This window comes from Gopherus flavomarginatus, chromosome 3 (assembly GCF_025201925.1).
Source record: "Gopherus flavomarginatus isolate rGopFla2 chromosome 3, rGopFla2.mat.asm, whole genome shotgun sequence".
NCBI lineage: Eukaryota > Metazoa > Chordata > Testudines > Testudinidae > Gopherus > Gopherus flavomarginatus.
This window is the reverse complement of record NC_066619.1, coordinates 54,294,206-54,311,379: the sequence shown is the minus strand read 5'-3', so window position 1 is coordinate 54,311,379 and position 17,174 is coordinate 54,294,206. Positions and strand designations below refer to the sequence as shown.

The window sequence follows — 17,174 nt, the reverse complement described above, 5'->3', positions numbered from 1 at the left end:
TCAAAATTTTATACTCTTCTGCTTCCTATTTTCATGAAATTTCAGTCTTGTTTATATTCATAGTTGATTGCTGTAATCCTTTCACTGGCTCCATTCCTCCGTGGGTTGTTTTTGATGACACCTTCAGGTTCTGAATATTCAGTATACTTCATGAATGTGCCACACACTTCTAATGGCCTTTGTTCTCTTGTGGTTGGAAAGCCTCAGATAATATTTATAGCTATAGTTTTAAAAATTGTTTTTATTCAGTCCATTTTCTGAAATATTTCTTTAGTTTTATTAGGGTTTAACAGGAAATGAAATTCCACTTTTAAAAATTCCAAGTACTCTTCTTATATAAAAGTTTTTAGTTCAAATAGTCTTTTAAAATTAAATAATTATCTTAAACAGTTATTAAAGAAGTTGATTCTTCATAATTTTTGGAAAATGATTCTTTTTGTCTTCCTCAGTTGGGTAACGGGTTGCTTATGTATTAATTAATTAATTCCCCATTCAGTTTATGTTCATCACTGGCAATCTTATTGTGTCACCAAAACTTTTGGCATCCATGTGGTTGCCAGACTTGTAGTGGCTTCAGAATTTGTTGGTCTTCCATTCTAATATGTCCAGACTAAGAAAATCACTGAAACTGAACCAGTGTTGGGTTCAGCTTTAAATATCCTCATTTCCGATGTTGTTCTGCCACTTGATATGGAGTAGCTGATGAAGATGACAAGAATCAAAAACATCAATCCAGAGTTCTTTAGCCTTCCTCAGCATCCACATTTCACTTCAGTACAATAGAGTTCATATAAGCATAGTTCTCTAGAGCTGCAGTTTCATAGCAAGTTTGATGTCACAGTGACCTGACAGAGGCCATTGAAGGGTCTGAAACCATGGCAGCAGCAGGTTTTGTACAAGTGTCCTCAATTTTCTGCCACTCTTCAAATGGAAGAGGGACTGCAGACAAAGAACAATTGAAGAGTGTCTTGAAATGATCTTCCTATCAATGTAACTGATCCTACAGACTCTGGCTGATGCTGGCCATCCAGATTCTTTACTGGAGAAGCTGGTGCCACCTTCCCCTGAAAATACTGTGGGGTGCCAACGATGGACATAAACTGAATATGCAGCCAGACCACCTAGGCATCTCAGCAAAGACTGATCCAGGTGGTGTTCTGTCTGCAAGGAGGATACATCCCTGTGGGATTTTCCAGGATGATGATGGTAAATCCCCATTAATATAAATTTTCAATATTTAAATGGCTTCTTATATTAGTAATTAGTTTAGCAAGGTCGTTAGATAGCAATGATATTAGGATAGTACATTACAAGCTTTGCATTTAGCTAACATATCTGCATTTATGCATTTCAGAAGGGCTTGCCATCTCAACATTTAAAAAACAAACAAGGTTTTCTCCAAAAATTGAAACATAAAGTATAAGCTTTTTTGTAGGGTTTTGTGGATGTTGATTACAAAAGTGTATGGTTCTGTTAACACATCCCTATGTATTTCTCTCTTTCTCTCTATCTTTAAACATCCTCTTGAAATCAGTTCCTAGCTATTTTGCAGGTCTGTTGTATAAGACATATCAGCTGATGTTTTAGACAAGAGATGTGTCCTGTTATGTGATAAGGCAATCTGGTTGGTTGGTTTGTCTTCTGACCCAACACTTCTTAGAGTTCTGACTGACTCTCATTCCAGATAAGACAGAGGTGATGATAGTTGTTTGTTTTGAAGTATCTAGAGAATATTGTGGAGATGATGTCTAGCCAACATGATGGGGTTTGCCTATCTCTTCTCAGTTTTGGGGTATTCATGGATCTTTGATTACTTCAGATGAATTGGATGCCAAAAGTGCATCTTCATCAGTGTTGAAGAGGATGCTTATTACACCTCTACCTCAATATGACACGACCCGATATAACACGAATTCAGATATAACATGGTAAAGCAGTGCTCCGGGGGGGGTGGGGGGGGGCAGGGCTGTCCACTCCGGTGGATCAAAGCAAGTTCAATATAATGCGGTTTCACCTATAATGTGGTAAGATTTTTTGGCTCTTGAGGACAGCGTTAGATTGAGATAGAGGTGTACTATTTCTCACTACAGCTATCTATGCCTTTGTCACCTCCAGAATGGATAGTTGTAAGAACTTGCCTGGAGGTTAACCTTCAATACAACTCAAACACTACAGCTTGTGCAGAATAAAACTGCCCTGTTGGCCGCAGGGAACTTATTGTATCAGTTCAAAACTCCAGTATCCTTTAATGTAGTTCCAAATGTAAATCAAAATGTTGGCCTTGCTATTTAAAACTACAGGCCAAATACTCATCTGGTGAAAATTGATTTAGCTCAGTTGTCTTCAATAGAGCTATACCAATACCACAAGATGAGTATCTGGCCCTATAAATTTTAGGTCATAGCTTCACCATATAGTTTCATGTCCTGCCTTCCTAAGAAATGGCTTTTGTCCCCACACACTGTGATGACAATTGAGAAGAAATTATGTGCTTATGTTGACAGTACCCACACTTGAATCTGAGTGGGTATTTTCCCAGGGAAATCAGGGCTTTGAAATGTAATAATCCCAATTTCTGAAGATTACTTTTGACTTTGAACCTGCCAGTTTGAACAATTCACAAACTCCATTTAAAGGAGTAAATTCCCATCAAGTGGCATGACTAGCCATTACTGGATAAAAAATACTACATGATTGCCTTTCTGTGTTTTGCCTATTTGGAAATGATTATCTCCCTTGAACCCATTACAAATATGATAAAAATAAAAGACACATAATAATTTTGGAAATCAGGTACATTCCAGCCATGAAAGTTGCTTTTGTGTGTGTGCATACATGAGAGAGACAGAGAGATACATACATAGAAATATATATGTTTGCATGTGTCTGTGTCCTGAAATGCATATACTTACATTCATCTAAACCTTAAAAATACAAACAACAAAAACAAACAGAAGGGAAATTGAAAAAAAGAGGTTAGATTCATTGTAGGAGCCCATTATTTTTTCTGCTAGTATGGTATTCTTCAACAGAAAAGTTACATTTTTGAGCCATCTAGTGTTGGAAGGGCAAACATCCTTATGCTCATCCCAATCTCTTTTGCCTACCATTTGTGGGCATCACATGCCATCTCCATGTAAAGATCCACCCTCCACCCTACTCCTGACTCTAAGCCTGTTACTGGCATAGTGCTATAGGAGAAGCAGAAAGGAGGTGGCCAAGAGTGAAACCTTTATGAACAGTCTGAAGAATAAAGGAACCTAACACATGCTAGTGTCAGGGAAAGAATTGCTTTTTCTCTCTGCATATGTACATATAGATATCTACGTCTATAGGGTAGAAATATAAATGGAAATAAAGACCTATTGCCCAATCCAGCAGTGTGCCTCATCATTTTCCATTGGAGTCAACAGAATTAATACCCAACCAGATATCTGCCAGTGATAGCACAGTTGGTAGAGATATTTAAAAATACCTTTGCTGACTCCTACCTAGTCTCCAAATCATAGAATACAAAGGTTGGAAGGGACCTCAGGAGATTATCTAGTCTAACCTACTGCTCAAAGCAGTACTAATCCCCGACAGATTTTTTAGCCCAGATCCCTATAATGGCCTCCTCAAGGATTGAACTCACACCCGTGGGTTTAGCAGGCCAATGCTCAAACCACTGAGCTATCTCACTCTTTGTGACTGAAAGTGTTACTTTAAAAGAAAAAAAAGTAGCTTTTCAAATTTACAAATGCAGTGTCTGCTGAGTGTATCATCTTTAGTGAATTTGCAATATATAAATTAGATACTTTAGACAGAAGGGAATGCTGGTTTCAAGCATTATTTTTCAATGCAGCATGCTTTTAAATAATAATTAAAAAAAGGTTTGAAAGAAGGAACAGTATCCCTGCTGCCATTTTAACTGCTGCCAGTCAGCTGAGTTCTGATCTACACTGACTCCAACTCTAAATAGAAGAAGCACCAAAATTTTATTTTTAGCTAGATCTAATCCAAGCAGGGATGCATTTCCAATAGAGGGTCCATATCAGATATTTTGCTTGGCACAGAAATATAGCAATAGGCAATATATTAACAACAATATAGTTTTGGGGACTGATTGTCAATTTTTAGTCTCTCTTCTTCCCCCAGCATCATAAATATAATGGTGCCTAGAATTGTTTTCAAAAAATCTTTATTTCTATGGCCAAGCCACCACTTTAATCTAATTTAGGTTTATACCTGACATGTAAACCACAAAGGTCTTCTGTGGGGAGTTAGAATCCATGCACACCTGTTCTTTCTGCACATTCACTGACACTCTACCACAAACATTCCCTCCCACTGCAATTGCCTAGTCAAAGGTTGCCTGAGGCTGACGGGCCCCATAAAAGAGATACTAGCTCGGAGCTTGAGAATAAAGCATAAACAATTCACAATCCATTATTTAGCTATAATTCAGTTTTTTCCAGTTTATTTTGTATTTAAACATTTCTTCTAAATTATTAAGTTTTGTTATAAGGTATTTGTTTAGCTTTTAAAAATATGAGACATCTTACATTGTCAGTATTTAGATTTGTTTTTTGTGCTATAAAAGCATTGAAAATTGAAAATTTCAATAACTGCTGAAAGCAAGGCAACTTAATTGTATACCCCAGTTATCGATAAAGGGCAAATTTTGCTATAAAAAACCCCAACATTTTATTGAAGGTGAGCATCCCATGCTATATTTTCCAGGTTTTTAGTCTCATTTGAGTAGGCTCCAATTATAAAATAAAATATCATACTGGACCTTTATTGCATAATTTTAACAGCTGCTGTGCCCTGTTTTTCAGCTCTGAAGGGCGAGGATACACAGGAGCCAGATACACATTCAGTATACTTGCACATACTCTCTCACATAATTGCATGTGTCCTTGTTAGAGCAGCTCTCTTTCATGTTGTCATATTGTATGCCGCTGTCAGATACCTTACGCTTAATAAAGGCAAAGTTCTGCTACCGTTACTCACACAAAGTAATACTTTACTCCATAAGGAGCCACATTGATCTCACTTGGACTACTTGTGGAGTAAACTACTCTTCAGCCTGAGTAAGAGTGGTAGAATCTGGATAAAAGAACATGAAAAATTAAGACGTTTTTAAAAGTTCACCCACCCATAACAATTAAAGCACTGTATTCCAAATTATTTTGTTGAGGTTTTTCTCATGTGGCTGACCGAAAATTTTGAGAGGTAATCAAAGGATGTGGAAGCCAGAATACAATTTATCTTTCCTTCTTTTTCCCCAATAGAGGGCACACACAGGCCCTACGTCCATTGAAGTCAATAGAAAACTCCTTTTGACTTCAGTGGTCTTTGGCTCAAACACAGAGAATGATGGAAAACAATGTGAATGTGTAGAGCTGTTACAATTCATGCATCTTTGGAAGCAAGTTGAAGAGTTGAAACCCTTGGATCCAATAATATCACTTTATTTCTTGAGCAATTTTTTTACACATGGGATGTTGTTCCAGTTGCAAATTTAAGTTTTTGAATATGTCAAACAATGGTGCCATAATGGTCAATAGTCATTTGAAACAAACATTGACGTCAGTCATTTAAATACAAAATTATTTCCCTATAGGTATTTGCCTTGGTCCATCTCAACAAATTAATCGCCTATCAATGAAACTTGAATAAAGATGAACTAAGATGAATTCTAGACTTGTCAACTTTAATGTGAACTAGCAAATCAGAAAATAGCCTTGGAGATGGGTTCTGTATCAAGCTGAAAAATGTTCTGCACTCCAGACTTAAACATATTATTTTTGCTCCAAGTACAAGCAAACATGCCAATGAACTAGAAAAAGAACTTCCCTAACTCTTATTTCCATATTGTTGGTCAATTACACTGCTTTCATCTAATTAAGAATTATATGTAATTTTGTTTTCATCTAATGCATCTTTCTTTTCCCCGATTTTGCATGGAGATCTGCATGGGTGGACCTATACACCAGTACAGACCCCTTTGTTTTCAGTGGGGTTCCTCATTGGTGCAGGATTCTGCAGGTAGAAAGGTCCTTTCAGGGTCAGACCTATAGTTCATTTTACCTTGTGATCTACATCTTCCACAGTAAAAAACTACATTTTTCATCAGCTCTGTGGTGTTAAATTTTTGCAGTGTTTTTTATACTTGATAACCATCAGCGCTGGGTAAAATATTTTGAAATTTCAACCAATATTTTGTGGAAAACTTTTTAAATATTGCAATAAATTATTATTTTTCATCTGTCTCTATTTATCATTATTGGCTTATTTAATTCTTCAATGAGGAGAAAAACTATAGGGTTTATGCTAGTACCATTGTTAGCTAGAGCTTGAAAGTTTTGAGGTCTTTTTTGCTACAGTATAACATTGCCACGAAAGAAACTTGAAGTCAGAAGCAATCTTGTTATCCCAATGCTCTAGCTGATTTATCTAATCAATACTGCACTCAGTCTACGAATGGTCTCCTATGATAATTATATTTTTTCATTAGCCCTTAGTGTTGTTTTCTCAGTAGTCTATCTCTCTAGTCTAATGTAATCTATTTTAACTACACATGCACTTGTAATGTGCCTATCTCTATAGTAACTAGCTGCCAGTTTATCATTCATCATATCAAGTTTATCTGTTTGCCAGAAGTTGGAAATGGGTGACAGGGGATGGATCACTTGATGATTACCTGTTCTGTTCATTCCCTCTGGGCACCTGGCATTGGCCACTGTCAGGAGACAGGATACTGGGCTAGATGGACATTTGGTTTGACCCAGTATGGATGTTCTTATGTATTTAAGGTGCACGATTGATAGCACTTCAAAAAGATGTTTTATGTTCAAGGGATATATACAGCATGGAAAGCAGTGTACATTTTCTTGTGCTGTTTTGTAAATATTTTGCATGAAAAGACCACCTTTAGGGCTGAGAGGATAGTTTAGTCCAATGGTTCTCAAACTAGGGCCGCCACTTTTTCAGGGAAAGCCCCTGTCGGGCCAGGCCAGTTTGTTTACTTACCATGTCCTCAGGTTCGGCCATTCGCAGCTCCCACTGGCCACGGTTTGCCGCTCTAGTTCCAGTTACATGAATAATGTAACTGGAATCGATGTGGATTAGGTCAATTTATGTGTCTACACTGCACTGTGTCGATGGGAGATGCTCTCTCATTGACTTTTCTCAGAGAGGTGGAGTACCAGAGTCGACCAGGAAGCATTATGCTGTCGATTTAGTGGGTCTTCACTAGACCCACTAAATCAACATCCGCTGCATTGATTGCAGCAGAGCCTATCTACCGGTAAGTGAAGACATGGCCTGAGTGCCAGTTGTCATAGAATACTGTCCAGTAGGAAAGAACTAAAACCACTATTTCATTTTTTATAGGACACTGAAAAGCCAATAGGTATTGCTTTTCTACCTTTTCACCAGTGTTCAGGTGAACACAGAAAGTGAATTTGTCAAAGTTTGAAGGGAATGAAGAACTTCCAAATATGCTGAAAATTCCCTCTCAAAATATCTTTCTCATCTTTCCAACAGAAAAACAACCTTTAAAATAAACTTGTGGCTATTGTGACTTAAGGAAAAAATCCTACACTGTTTTAACACAAACTAGAGTCAATATATTGATTTATATATTGGTTTACCCTAGCTGAAAACAAAACAAAACAGAAACCCACCATATGTGAGCTGCACGGTATTCAGACTTTTTGACTCACAGCTTTTTTTCACTAACCAATACCATTTTTCCATTTCCTGAAATTTTGATCATCAGTGAATTCATAGCAAAATAGGTTGTCTGTCCAAGCTATACTCACTAGTGATGAAATAAAATATCTACCCCGCTTCAGTGATGTCCTGCTGTGTGAATAGGGTGACCAGACAGCAAGTATGAAAAATCAGGACAGGGGGTCGGGGAATAATAAAAGCCTATATAAGAAAAAGACCTAAAAATCAGGACTGTCCCTATAAAATCAGGATATCTGGTCACCCTACATGTGAAACAATATGATTTACCAAATTTATCTCAATATCCAGTGTATGCCAAAAATGCTAAGTCAGAAAGGTATTTAATTTTAAAATGTTAGTAATTTTGATACAACTTTAGAGCAAGGCTGCAGATATCAGCTGTGCAGCAGATTAGCCAATGGGTAAAATCAGTCAACTGCTGCAAACCAAAGCCATCTGTAGCAGGGAGTTCTGGGATGACTGAAGTCAATAGCAAGACTGCCATTGATTTCAGAGTTTCCATGATTTCACCCATGGAGTGACTGCAATATTTGCTTGATGTTTCAGTCTTATTTTTGCAGTTTATTATTAGATGGATGAGCTAAAAGGCTGGGGGGAATTCAGGATGGGATTTTCAAAAGAGCTTAGGTGAATTCAGAGCTCAAGTACTATGCTGAGTCAATATGAGTTGTGTTCCTAAATCACTTAGGCACTTTTTAAAAATCCCACTGTCTATGGCTAGCATTTAGCATTTGACTGTAATATAAAAAGAAAAAATGTGTGAAATATTTTAAATGTAATATGGAAGGAATATGAATATATATATATATATATAGTGAGTAAAATCATAGTAATATAAGAAAATGTTAATATTTAAAATTGTGGTAGAAAATTAGAATATATAGTTGGTCCTGTGAGGCTGCTATTGAAGGAAATGGGAATTGTGTTATTAAATGTAATAGGAGCAAGATCAAGTTCTGTCAGAGTATCCTTGTATTTGAAAAGAATGATTAACATGCACCTATTTGGAATTAAAGTTGAAACTTTTAAAATGATTACTAATAACTAATTAATGAGATGACTAGGCTAACAAGAGGGATGGATAGTCCAACAATCAGGATGTTAGCCTCATACTTCGTAGAGCCAGGTTCAGTTCTTAACCCCACCACAGATTCTTGTGTGACCTTAAGGCCATCTTTTAAAGGTATTTAAGCACCTAAACATACAGGTGGGCATTGAGTAGGATTTTCAGAAGTGCCCAGACACCTAACTCCTATTGATTTCAATGGGAATAGGTACCTAGGTGCTTCTGAAAATCCTACTAAATGCCCACCTGTATCTTTAGGCGCCTAAAAACCTTTAAAATCTAGCCCCTAGTCTCTATCTGCATGTTTCTCATCTGTGAAATGGGGAGGGTAGTATTTCCCTGCCTCACAGAGCTGTTGTGAGGATAAATACATTATAGACTGTGAAACACTCAGATATTATGGTAGAAGTGACCATGTAAGCACCATAAATAGAAATAAATATAACAATGGCTCACCTTGTAGATAGCTAGAAGTCAAATTTATCCCTCATAGACTCATAGACTCTAGGACTGGAAGGGACCTCGAGAGGTCATCGAGTCCAGTCCCCTGCCCTCATGGCAGGACCAAATACTGTCTAGACCATCCCTGATAGACAATTATCTAACCTACTCTTAAATATCTCCAGAGATGGAGATTCCACAACTTCCCTAGGCAATCTATTCCAGTGTTTAACTACCCTGACAGTTAGGAACTTTTTCCTAATGTCCAACCTAAATCTCCCTTGCTGCAGTTTAAGCCCATTGTTTCTTGTTCTATCATTGGAGGCTAAGGTGAACAAGTTTTCTCCCTCCTCCTGATGACACCCTTTTAGATACCTGAAAACTGCTATCATGTCCCCTCTCAGTCTTCTCTTTTCCAAACTAAACAAACCCAATTCCTTCAGCCTTCCTTCATAGGTCATGTTCTCAAGACCTTTAATCATTCTTGTTGCTCTTCTCTGGACCCTCTCCAATTTCTCTACATCTTTCTTGAAATGCGGTGCCCAGAACTGGACACAATACTCCAGTTGAGGCCTAACCAGCGCAGAGTAAAGCGGAAGAATGACTTCTCGTGTCTTGTTTACAACACACCTGTTAATGCATCCCAGAATCACGTTTGCTTTTTTTGCAACAGTATCACACTGTTGACTCATATTAAGCTTGTGGTCCATTATGACCCCTAGATCTCTTTCTGCCATACTCCTTCCTAGACAGTCTCTTCCCATTCTATATGTGTGAAACTGATTGTTCCTTCCTAAGTGGAGCACTTTGCATTTATCTTTATTGAACTTCATCCTGTTTACCTCAGACCATTTCTCCAACTTGTCCAGATCATTTTGAATTTTGACCCTGTCCTCCAAAGCAGTTGCAATCCCTCCCAGTTTGGTATCGTCCGCAAACTTAATAAGCGTACTTTCTATGCCAACATCTAAATCGTTGATGAAGATATTGAACAGAACCGGTCCCAAAACAGAACCCTGCGGAACCCCACTTGTTATACCTTTCCAGCAGGATTGGGAGCCATTAACAACTACTGTCTGAGTACGGTTATCCAGCCAGTTATGCACCCACCTTATAGTAGCCCCATCTAAATTGTACTTTCCTAGCTTATCTATAAGTATATCATGCGAGACTGTATCAAATGCCTTACTGAAGTCTAGATATATCACATCCACCGCTTCTCCCTTATCCACAAGGCTCATTATCCTATCAAAGAACGTTATCAGATTAGTTTGACACGATTTGTTCTTTACAAATCCATGCTGGCTATTCCCTATCACCTTACCACCTTCCAAGTGTTTGCAGATGATTTCTTTGATTACCTGCTCCATTATCTTCCCTGGCACAGAAGTTAAACTAACTGGTCTGTAGTTTCCTGGGTTGTTTTTATTTCCCTTTTTATAGATGGGCACTATATTTGCCCCCTTCCAGTCTTCTGGAATCTCCCCCGTCTCCCATGATTTCCCAAAGATAATAGCTAGAGGCTCAGATACCTCTTCTATTAACTCCTTGAGTATTCTAGGATGCATTTCATCAGGCCCTGGTGACTTGCAGGCATCTAACTTTTCTAAGTGATTTTTTACTTGCTCTATGCTTATTTTCTCTTCTAAATCTACCCTCTTCCCGTAAGCATTCACTATACTAGACATTCCTTCAGACTTCTCAGTGAAGACCGAAACAAAGAAGTCATTAAGCATCTCTGCCATTTGCAAGTCTCCCGTTACTGTTACCCCCTCCTCATTGAGCAGTGGGCCTACCCTGTCCTTAGTCTTCCTCTTGCTTCTAATGTATTGATAAAAAGTCTTCTTGTTTCCCTTTATTCCCATAGCTAGTTTGAGTTCATTTTGTGCCTTTGCTTTTCTAATCTTGCCTCTGCATTCCTGTGTTATTTGCCTATATTCAGCCTTCGTGATCTGACCTAGTTTCCATTTTTTATATGACGCCTTTTTATTTTGTAGGTCACGCAAGATCTCAAGGGTAAGCCAAGGTGGTCTTTTGCAACATTTTCTATCTTTCCTAACCATCGGAATAACTTGCTTTTGGGCCCTTAATAGCGTCCCTTTGAAAAACTGCCAACTTTCCTCAGTTGTTTTTCCCCTCAGTCTTAATTCCCATGGGACCTTGCCTATCAGCTCTCTGAGCTTACCAAAATCCGCCTTCCTGAAATCCATTGTCTCTATTCTGCTGTACTCCCTTCTACCCTTCCTTAAAATTGCAAATTCTATGATTTCATGATCACTTTCACCCAAGCTTCCTTCTACTTTCAAATTCTCAACAAGTTCCTCCCTATTTGTTAAAATCAAGTCTAGAACAGCTTCCCCCCTAGTAGCTTTTTCAAATTTCTGAAATAAAAAGTTGTCTGCAATGCAGTCCAGGAACTTATTGGATAGTCTGTGCCCCGCGGTGTTATTGTCCCAACATATATCTGGATAGTTGAAGTCCCCCATCACCACCAAATCTTGGGCTTTCGATGATTTTGTTAGTTGTTTGAAAAAAGCCTCATCCACCTCTTCTGCCTGATTAGGTGGCCTGTAGTAGACTCCCAGCACGACATCACCTGTGTTTTTTACCCCTTTTAGCCTAACCCAGAGACTCTCCACCCTTCCGTCTCCTATGTCCATCTCCACCTCAGTCCAAGTGTGTACATTTTTAATATATAAGGCAACACCTCCTCCCTTTTTCCCCTGTCTATCCTTCCTGAGCAAACTATACCCATCCACACCAACATTCCAGTCGTGTGTATTATCCCACCAAGTTTCAGTAATGCCAATAATGTCATACTTGTATTTATTTATTAGCACTTCCAGTTCTTCCTGCTTATTACCCATACTTCTTGCATTTGTATAAAGGCATCTAAGATACTGGTTTGATTTTGCCTCCCAGCTTTGCCCTGACCCTCCTTCCTCTCTGTCATTATAGCCCGTGCCCCCTCCTGTTTCCAACCCATCTCCCAGGTCTTGTTCCCCACTTACCTGTGGGCTTTGCTCACCTGTCCCCGTCGAACCTAGTTTAAAGCCCTCCTTACCAGGTTAGCCAGTCTGTGCGCAAATAAGGCCTTTCCCCTCTTCGAAAGGTGAACGCCATCTGTTCCTAGCAGTCCTTCCTCAAGTAGCATCCCGTGGTCGAGGAAGCCAAAGCCCTCCTGGCGACACCATCTTCGCAGCCAGGCATTCACCTCCACGATGCATCTGTCTCTGCCCGGACCCCTACCTTCAACAGGAAGAATCGAAGAGAATACCACCTGCGCTCCAAACTCCTTAACCCGTACTCCCAGAGCCCTGTAGTCACTCTTGATCTGCTCAGCGTCACACCTCGCAGTATCATTTGTGCCCACATGGATGAGGAGCATGGGATAGTAGTCAGAAGGCCGGATAATCCTCGACAAAGCCTCTGTAACATCTCGGATACGGGCCCCTGGCAGGCAGCATACCTCCCGGGATGAACGGTCAGGGCGACAGATGGGTGTCTCCGTCCCCCTCAGCAGAGAGTCTCCAACCACCACTACCCTACGTTTCTTATCAGTGGTGGCAGCAGACCTCCCAGCCTTAGGTGTACGAGGCTTCACCCCCTTAACTGTTGGGGGTGATTTCTTCTCTCCTGTATCTTTTACCACAACAGGAGGGTTCGCAGCAGCGGTGGAGCACTGCCCGCTGCTAGAAGTAACCAGCTGGCTGTGTCCACTCTGAGCCTCCTCCTCCACTGGTGTGTCAGGTACACCCTGAGGCATCTCCTCTTCCACTGCAGTGTCAGTAGTCCTGTCAACTGGGACAGCACCATCAGCTGTCTCCACATGGATACTGTCCAGGAATTGCTCATGGACATGGATGTTCCTCAGCCTGGCCACCTCCTCCTGTAGCTCTCTCACCTGCTGCCTGAGAGATTCCACCAGTAGGCACCTTTCACATTGGATGCCACCCCCAGCCTGGATATCAGTAAGTGAAAATTGCAAATTACAGTCTTTGCAAGCCCACACCAGAATCTGGGTAAAAGCATCCATGCTTTGGTACTCTGTCTGGCTACAGGCGCAGGTGGAGGAGACAGAAGCAGTGCTGGCACAGGTGTTGCGGGTCCTCCTCACCATTGTAAGCCTCCCTCTGTCAAACTCTCAAATTCCCGTCTACAGCTCTCTGTCCGCTCCTCTTTGCCCACAGATGCTGTATGTGCTCCTCCTTCACCTGGAGAACTCCCTTGCAAAACTCCCTGTTAGCAGCTCCTGTTCGCTCCTCAAGTGAGTTAGCTCATTTCCCACTGACTTAACTGGTAGTTTCACCTTCTTACTTCATTTGTGAATTTGGGGTAAACTTTCACCCTACAATCTTACCAAATTTTAATCCCTATTATCAAATTTCTCCCGTATACCTTGACTCAGTCCCCTCATAAAGAACCAAGAGGCTCTTGACTCAAAAGGCTCAGTGACAAGACCTAAATCACTTGAGATACAGTTAAATTTTCCCATCAAAGCACTTTAAACCTGCCTCTCACAATCCTCCTCTTGTTACTCAGCCTCATGCTTGGTCCACTTTCTGCCTCTTCTCCTTGCCTTTGCCCTCCTTGCCTCTCCTACTTCTACATTTATGTCTCTGTATTCCTTCAGCCTCTGAACATGTTTTCTTACAAGTTTCCTGCTCTTTACAGAGCATAGTGTTATAGTAGAGGGTGCCACAGAGTCCATGTTCAGGACTTGAGCATGTTAGCAGAAACACATACAGTGTGAACTTTAAGTTGGAATTGAGTTTGGTTTGTCTTCTGATTTTTGAACTCTTGCGTTTGGCAATGCTGGCATTTGCCAGTTGGGCTGTACTACATCAGATTACTGCATCATTTCTTGGGGTCCAGCCCCAGCTAGCCAGACATTCTGAAACTGTGGTTGATGAACTACTGGTGGCCCATAGAGCACTTACAGTGGTCCACAAAGGGTTGGTCACATGATGCTGGTTCTTTATCTTATGTCCAACAGCTAAATCACATTCAAAGATGCTAGAAATACATTATTTCTTAATATTAATTTTTCATGTAGGCAGTGGTAGTGCTGTAGTTGCCAGAGGGACATTATAAATAGGAAGCGAGACAGTCCAGCAATTGCAAGTAGGAGGGGAAAAAGTCCACACTATGGAAAATGTTTGTGAACCCTTGCTCTAAGCAAAGCTGATGCAGTCATGCAACACTCCCCAGTTGGGAAATTGACCTTATTTCAGCATGACATGTTTTCTGTTTCTGGTATCTGGGATAATTATAAAAAGCACTTTCCTGACCCTCAAAGTAGACAGTAAACTTACTAAAATACTGTTCTAAATTAATTAAATTGTATTATTTATGCAATTATTGACCTGGTTCTTTTTGGTGACCTTTTTAACCCTTGCAAGGAGTAGCTCCTAGCTGAGAAAAAGACTCTGCTGCAGTATTGGGAAACTGTCCTTTCCTAAGTCAGAATATTTTCCAGTTACTTTGGGAAAATATACAACTTTTATCAGCTCTTTTTCTTCCATTAGTTCGTATTCACGAAGAGCAACACAGGCATAAATAATAATTTTTAATTCTTACATTCTAGGTTTTCCAGGGAAATTTTGACAATGACACACACAGAAAGAATGTCATTGACCCACCAATCTATGCACGGCACATAAGGATCCTCCCTTGGTCATGGTATGGCAGGATCACTTTAAGGTCAGAGCTGTTGGGCTGCACAGAAGAGGACTGAAGAGGATCTCTGTTTGACAACACAATTCCCTATATTCCTAAAAGTATCTCTGTAGAAGAAACTGTGCAAAACCTGTAGAAAATTGAATGGGTTTTTCATGAAAAAGTGCTCACTTTTTGGTAGGCCGCTAACTGTCTTTTGTAACGAGGTCTAAGCCTGCCCTTTAAAGGATCCAACCTGATTCTGCCCTTTAAATCTGTTACAGTATTGTCCCTTTTGCTGTGCAATTACCTTTCTCATTTTCTTTTTGAGTTGTTCACACTGGTTGAAATGTGTTAAGGGAAGAACAGCAGCATCCTTTTTACAAGGAAGGAGAAACGGCATGAAAAAGATCATTTGCAGCTTTAGAAACCCTGGGCTGACACATTGTTTGCAAATCGCACTATCATCTTACTTGCAAAAAGAGATACTGCAGCTTTTAGCAATAAGTTTTCTCTGGGATGACTGCATTATATTGTTTCCCTCGTGCCTATCAGACATTGTCAGTATTTATGATACACATTTTGGAAGATACTCTGTGGTATATGGTACTTGTGATGTTGCAAACTACCTTTCATTACTTTTATTTAAACTACAGAGTCCATGCAACAGCATTTTGTTTCCATTCAGTTTACTTTATATTATGCATGCTGTGGACATAGTCACTGTCTTTTTTACATTAATCTCATTGCTAGCATTGTTTTCTTTAAAAGAACTGACCCATTTGTATGTGGAACAAAATCTATTATCAGTATATTACGGAGTTAATGACTTTGTTAAAGCAAAGTTTATGAATTCAGTTTGCAATTTTATTTTTCAAGAAGGCTGAGATTAGACACTGTGGACCAAATTCAAGGCCCAAGTACTTTTAGCATGGAAACAGATGCACATCTATGCTGCAAAAACAGTATTAATAGGCACCCATATTCTGACTTGCTCAGGGGTGGGCATGCAGTCTGCACAGAGCTGCCCAGGAGATTACTTATCTCAGAAGCCTCCTTAGTCTTAGTGAGGGAGGGTGCATGTGGGATCTGAGAGTAGATGCTAATATACACGGCTCACTTTTCCCAGCCCCGGCACTGCCCTGGTATGCTCCCTCTATGGTGCTGGCCAGGAAGTTCCTGCAGAATGTGAACTCAACAGTGTCAAAGGAACATGTAAATGTTGAGCTCTTCAGATCCCCTCCTGACTATAGCATGTCAGTGAGTAATGTGAAGCTTGAATTTGTCCCTGTTTGTTCACTGTATGCCATTGTTGCCCCTTTTCGATCAAGTGGCTATTCAAAGTTCAAGGCCCTGGTTCCTGGGGATGTTACAGTAGGGAGTAAAAATTGATGTAGACTGATATTTTCTCTGACATAATCTTCTTATTTAGAAGGAATGTACAGGATCCTGCTTCTCCGAGTGCAGGAGGAATCAGAAACAAAAGAATAGTTTCTTAGCTTACAACTCCAAGGCTCTTTAGCCAAAACCACACCCACAGACCTCTCTCTCTAGCTTTTTTCCAGGGTCATACACTTTGTTCACAGGCTGCTGCTTGGCATTCTCCCATTTTGCCTGTGTCTCTCCATTTCTGTTCTCTGTGCTCCCTTCCCTCTCACACACAGGCACTTCACCCAAACCAACATAGCCTTTTTATCTTGATGAGGAGGAGGGATTATGATTAATTTATCCTTACAGGTTATGCTAATTGAAGGGTGTATTCACACCCATCCACCTCACTGGGTTTTTTTTAACTAAGCCCATAGCAAAATTTCACCCATCTCATTACATTATTCACAGAATTATTTCCTTTTCTAGCCCCCCCAGACATGTTACATTGTGTTAACAACATCCTATTCAGATAGGACCCAATTCTGAGGTATCGTCTGCAGGTGCATGTGGACAAAAGCTGCTGAACAGCTACGTGTCTGATGCATGGAGGAACAAACTCAGCCTACGCAGGGGAATGCTGTAAATGGGGCATGTCAGGAATATAGTCCACAGATAGCACATGACCCCAGAGCACTGTAAGAGGGGAGCGGCAGGCCACTCCCCACTACTCCCCCTCCTATTGTGTAGTAGCTGGAAGCAGCCCAACTGCATATGTTCCCAGTGATGTGCAGCGTAGTGTCCATTATGCTAGCTCTCTGTCAAAGTTTCATATGAGCACTTCCCTCTTGAAGCCTGTGAGGCAATGTATGGGTAGAGCATAAAACTAGGAATCAGG

General features: G+C 40.1%; 1 protein-coding gene across 1 annotated transcript in view; it reads left to right on the top strand.

Annotated features, from left to right (window-relative positions):
• EDIL3 (EGF like repeats and discoidin domains 3) overlaps positions 1 to 16,878 on the top strand; it is a 461,020-nt gene extending 444,142 nt beyond the window's left edge. The window contains exon 11 of the mRNA XM_050944818.1: positions 14,838 to 16,878. Coding sequence (XP_050800775.1) covers positions 14,838 to 14,987 — 150 coding nt within the window. The 3' untranslated portion in view covers positions 14,988 to 16,878. The remainder of the gene's footprint in view (positions 1 to 14,837) is intronic.
• Positions 16,879 to 17,174: the final 296 nt, after the last annotated feature.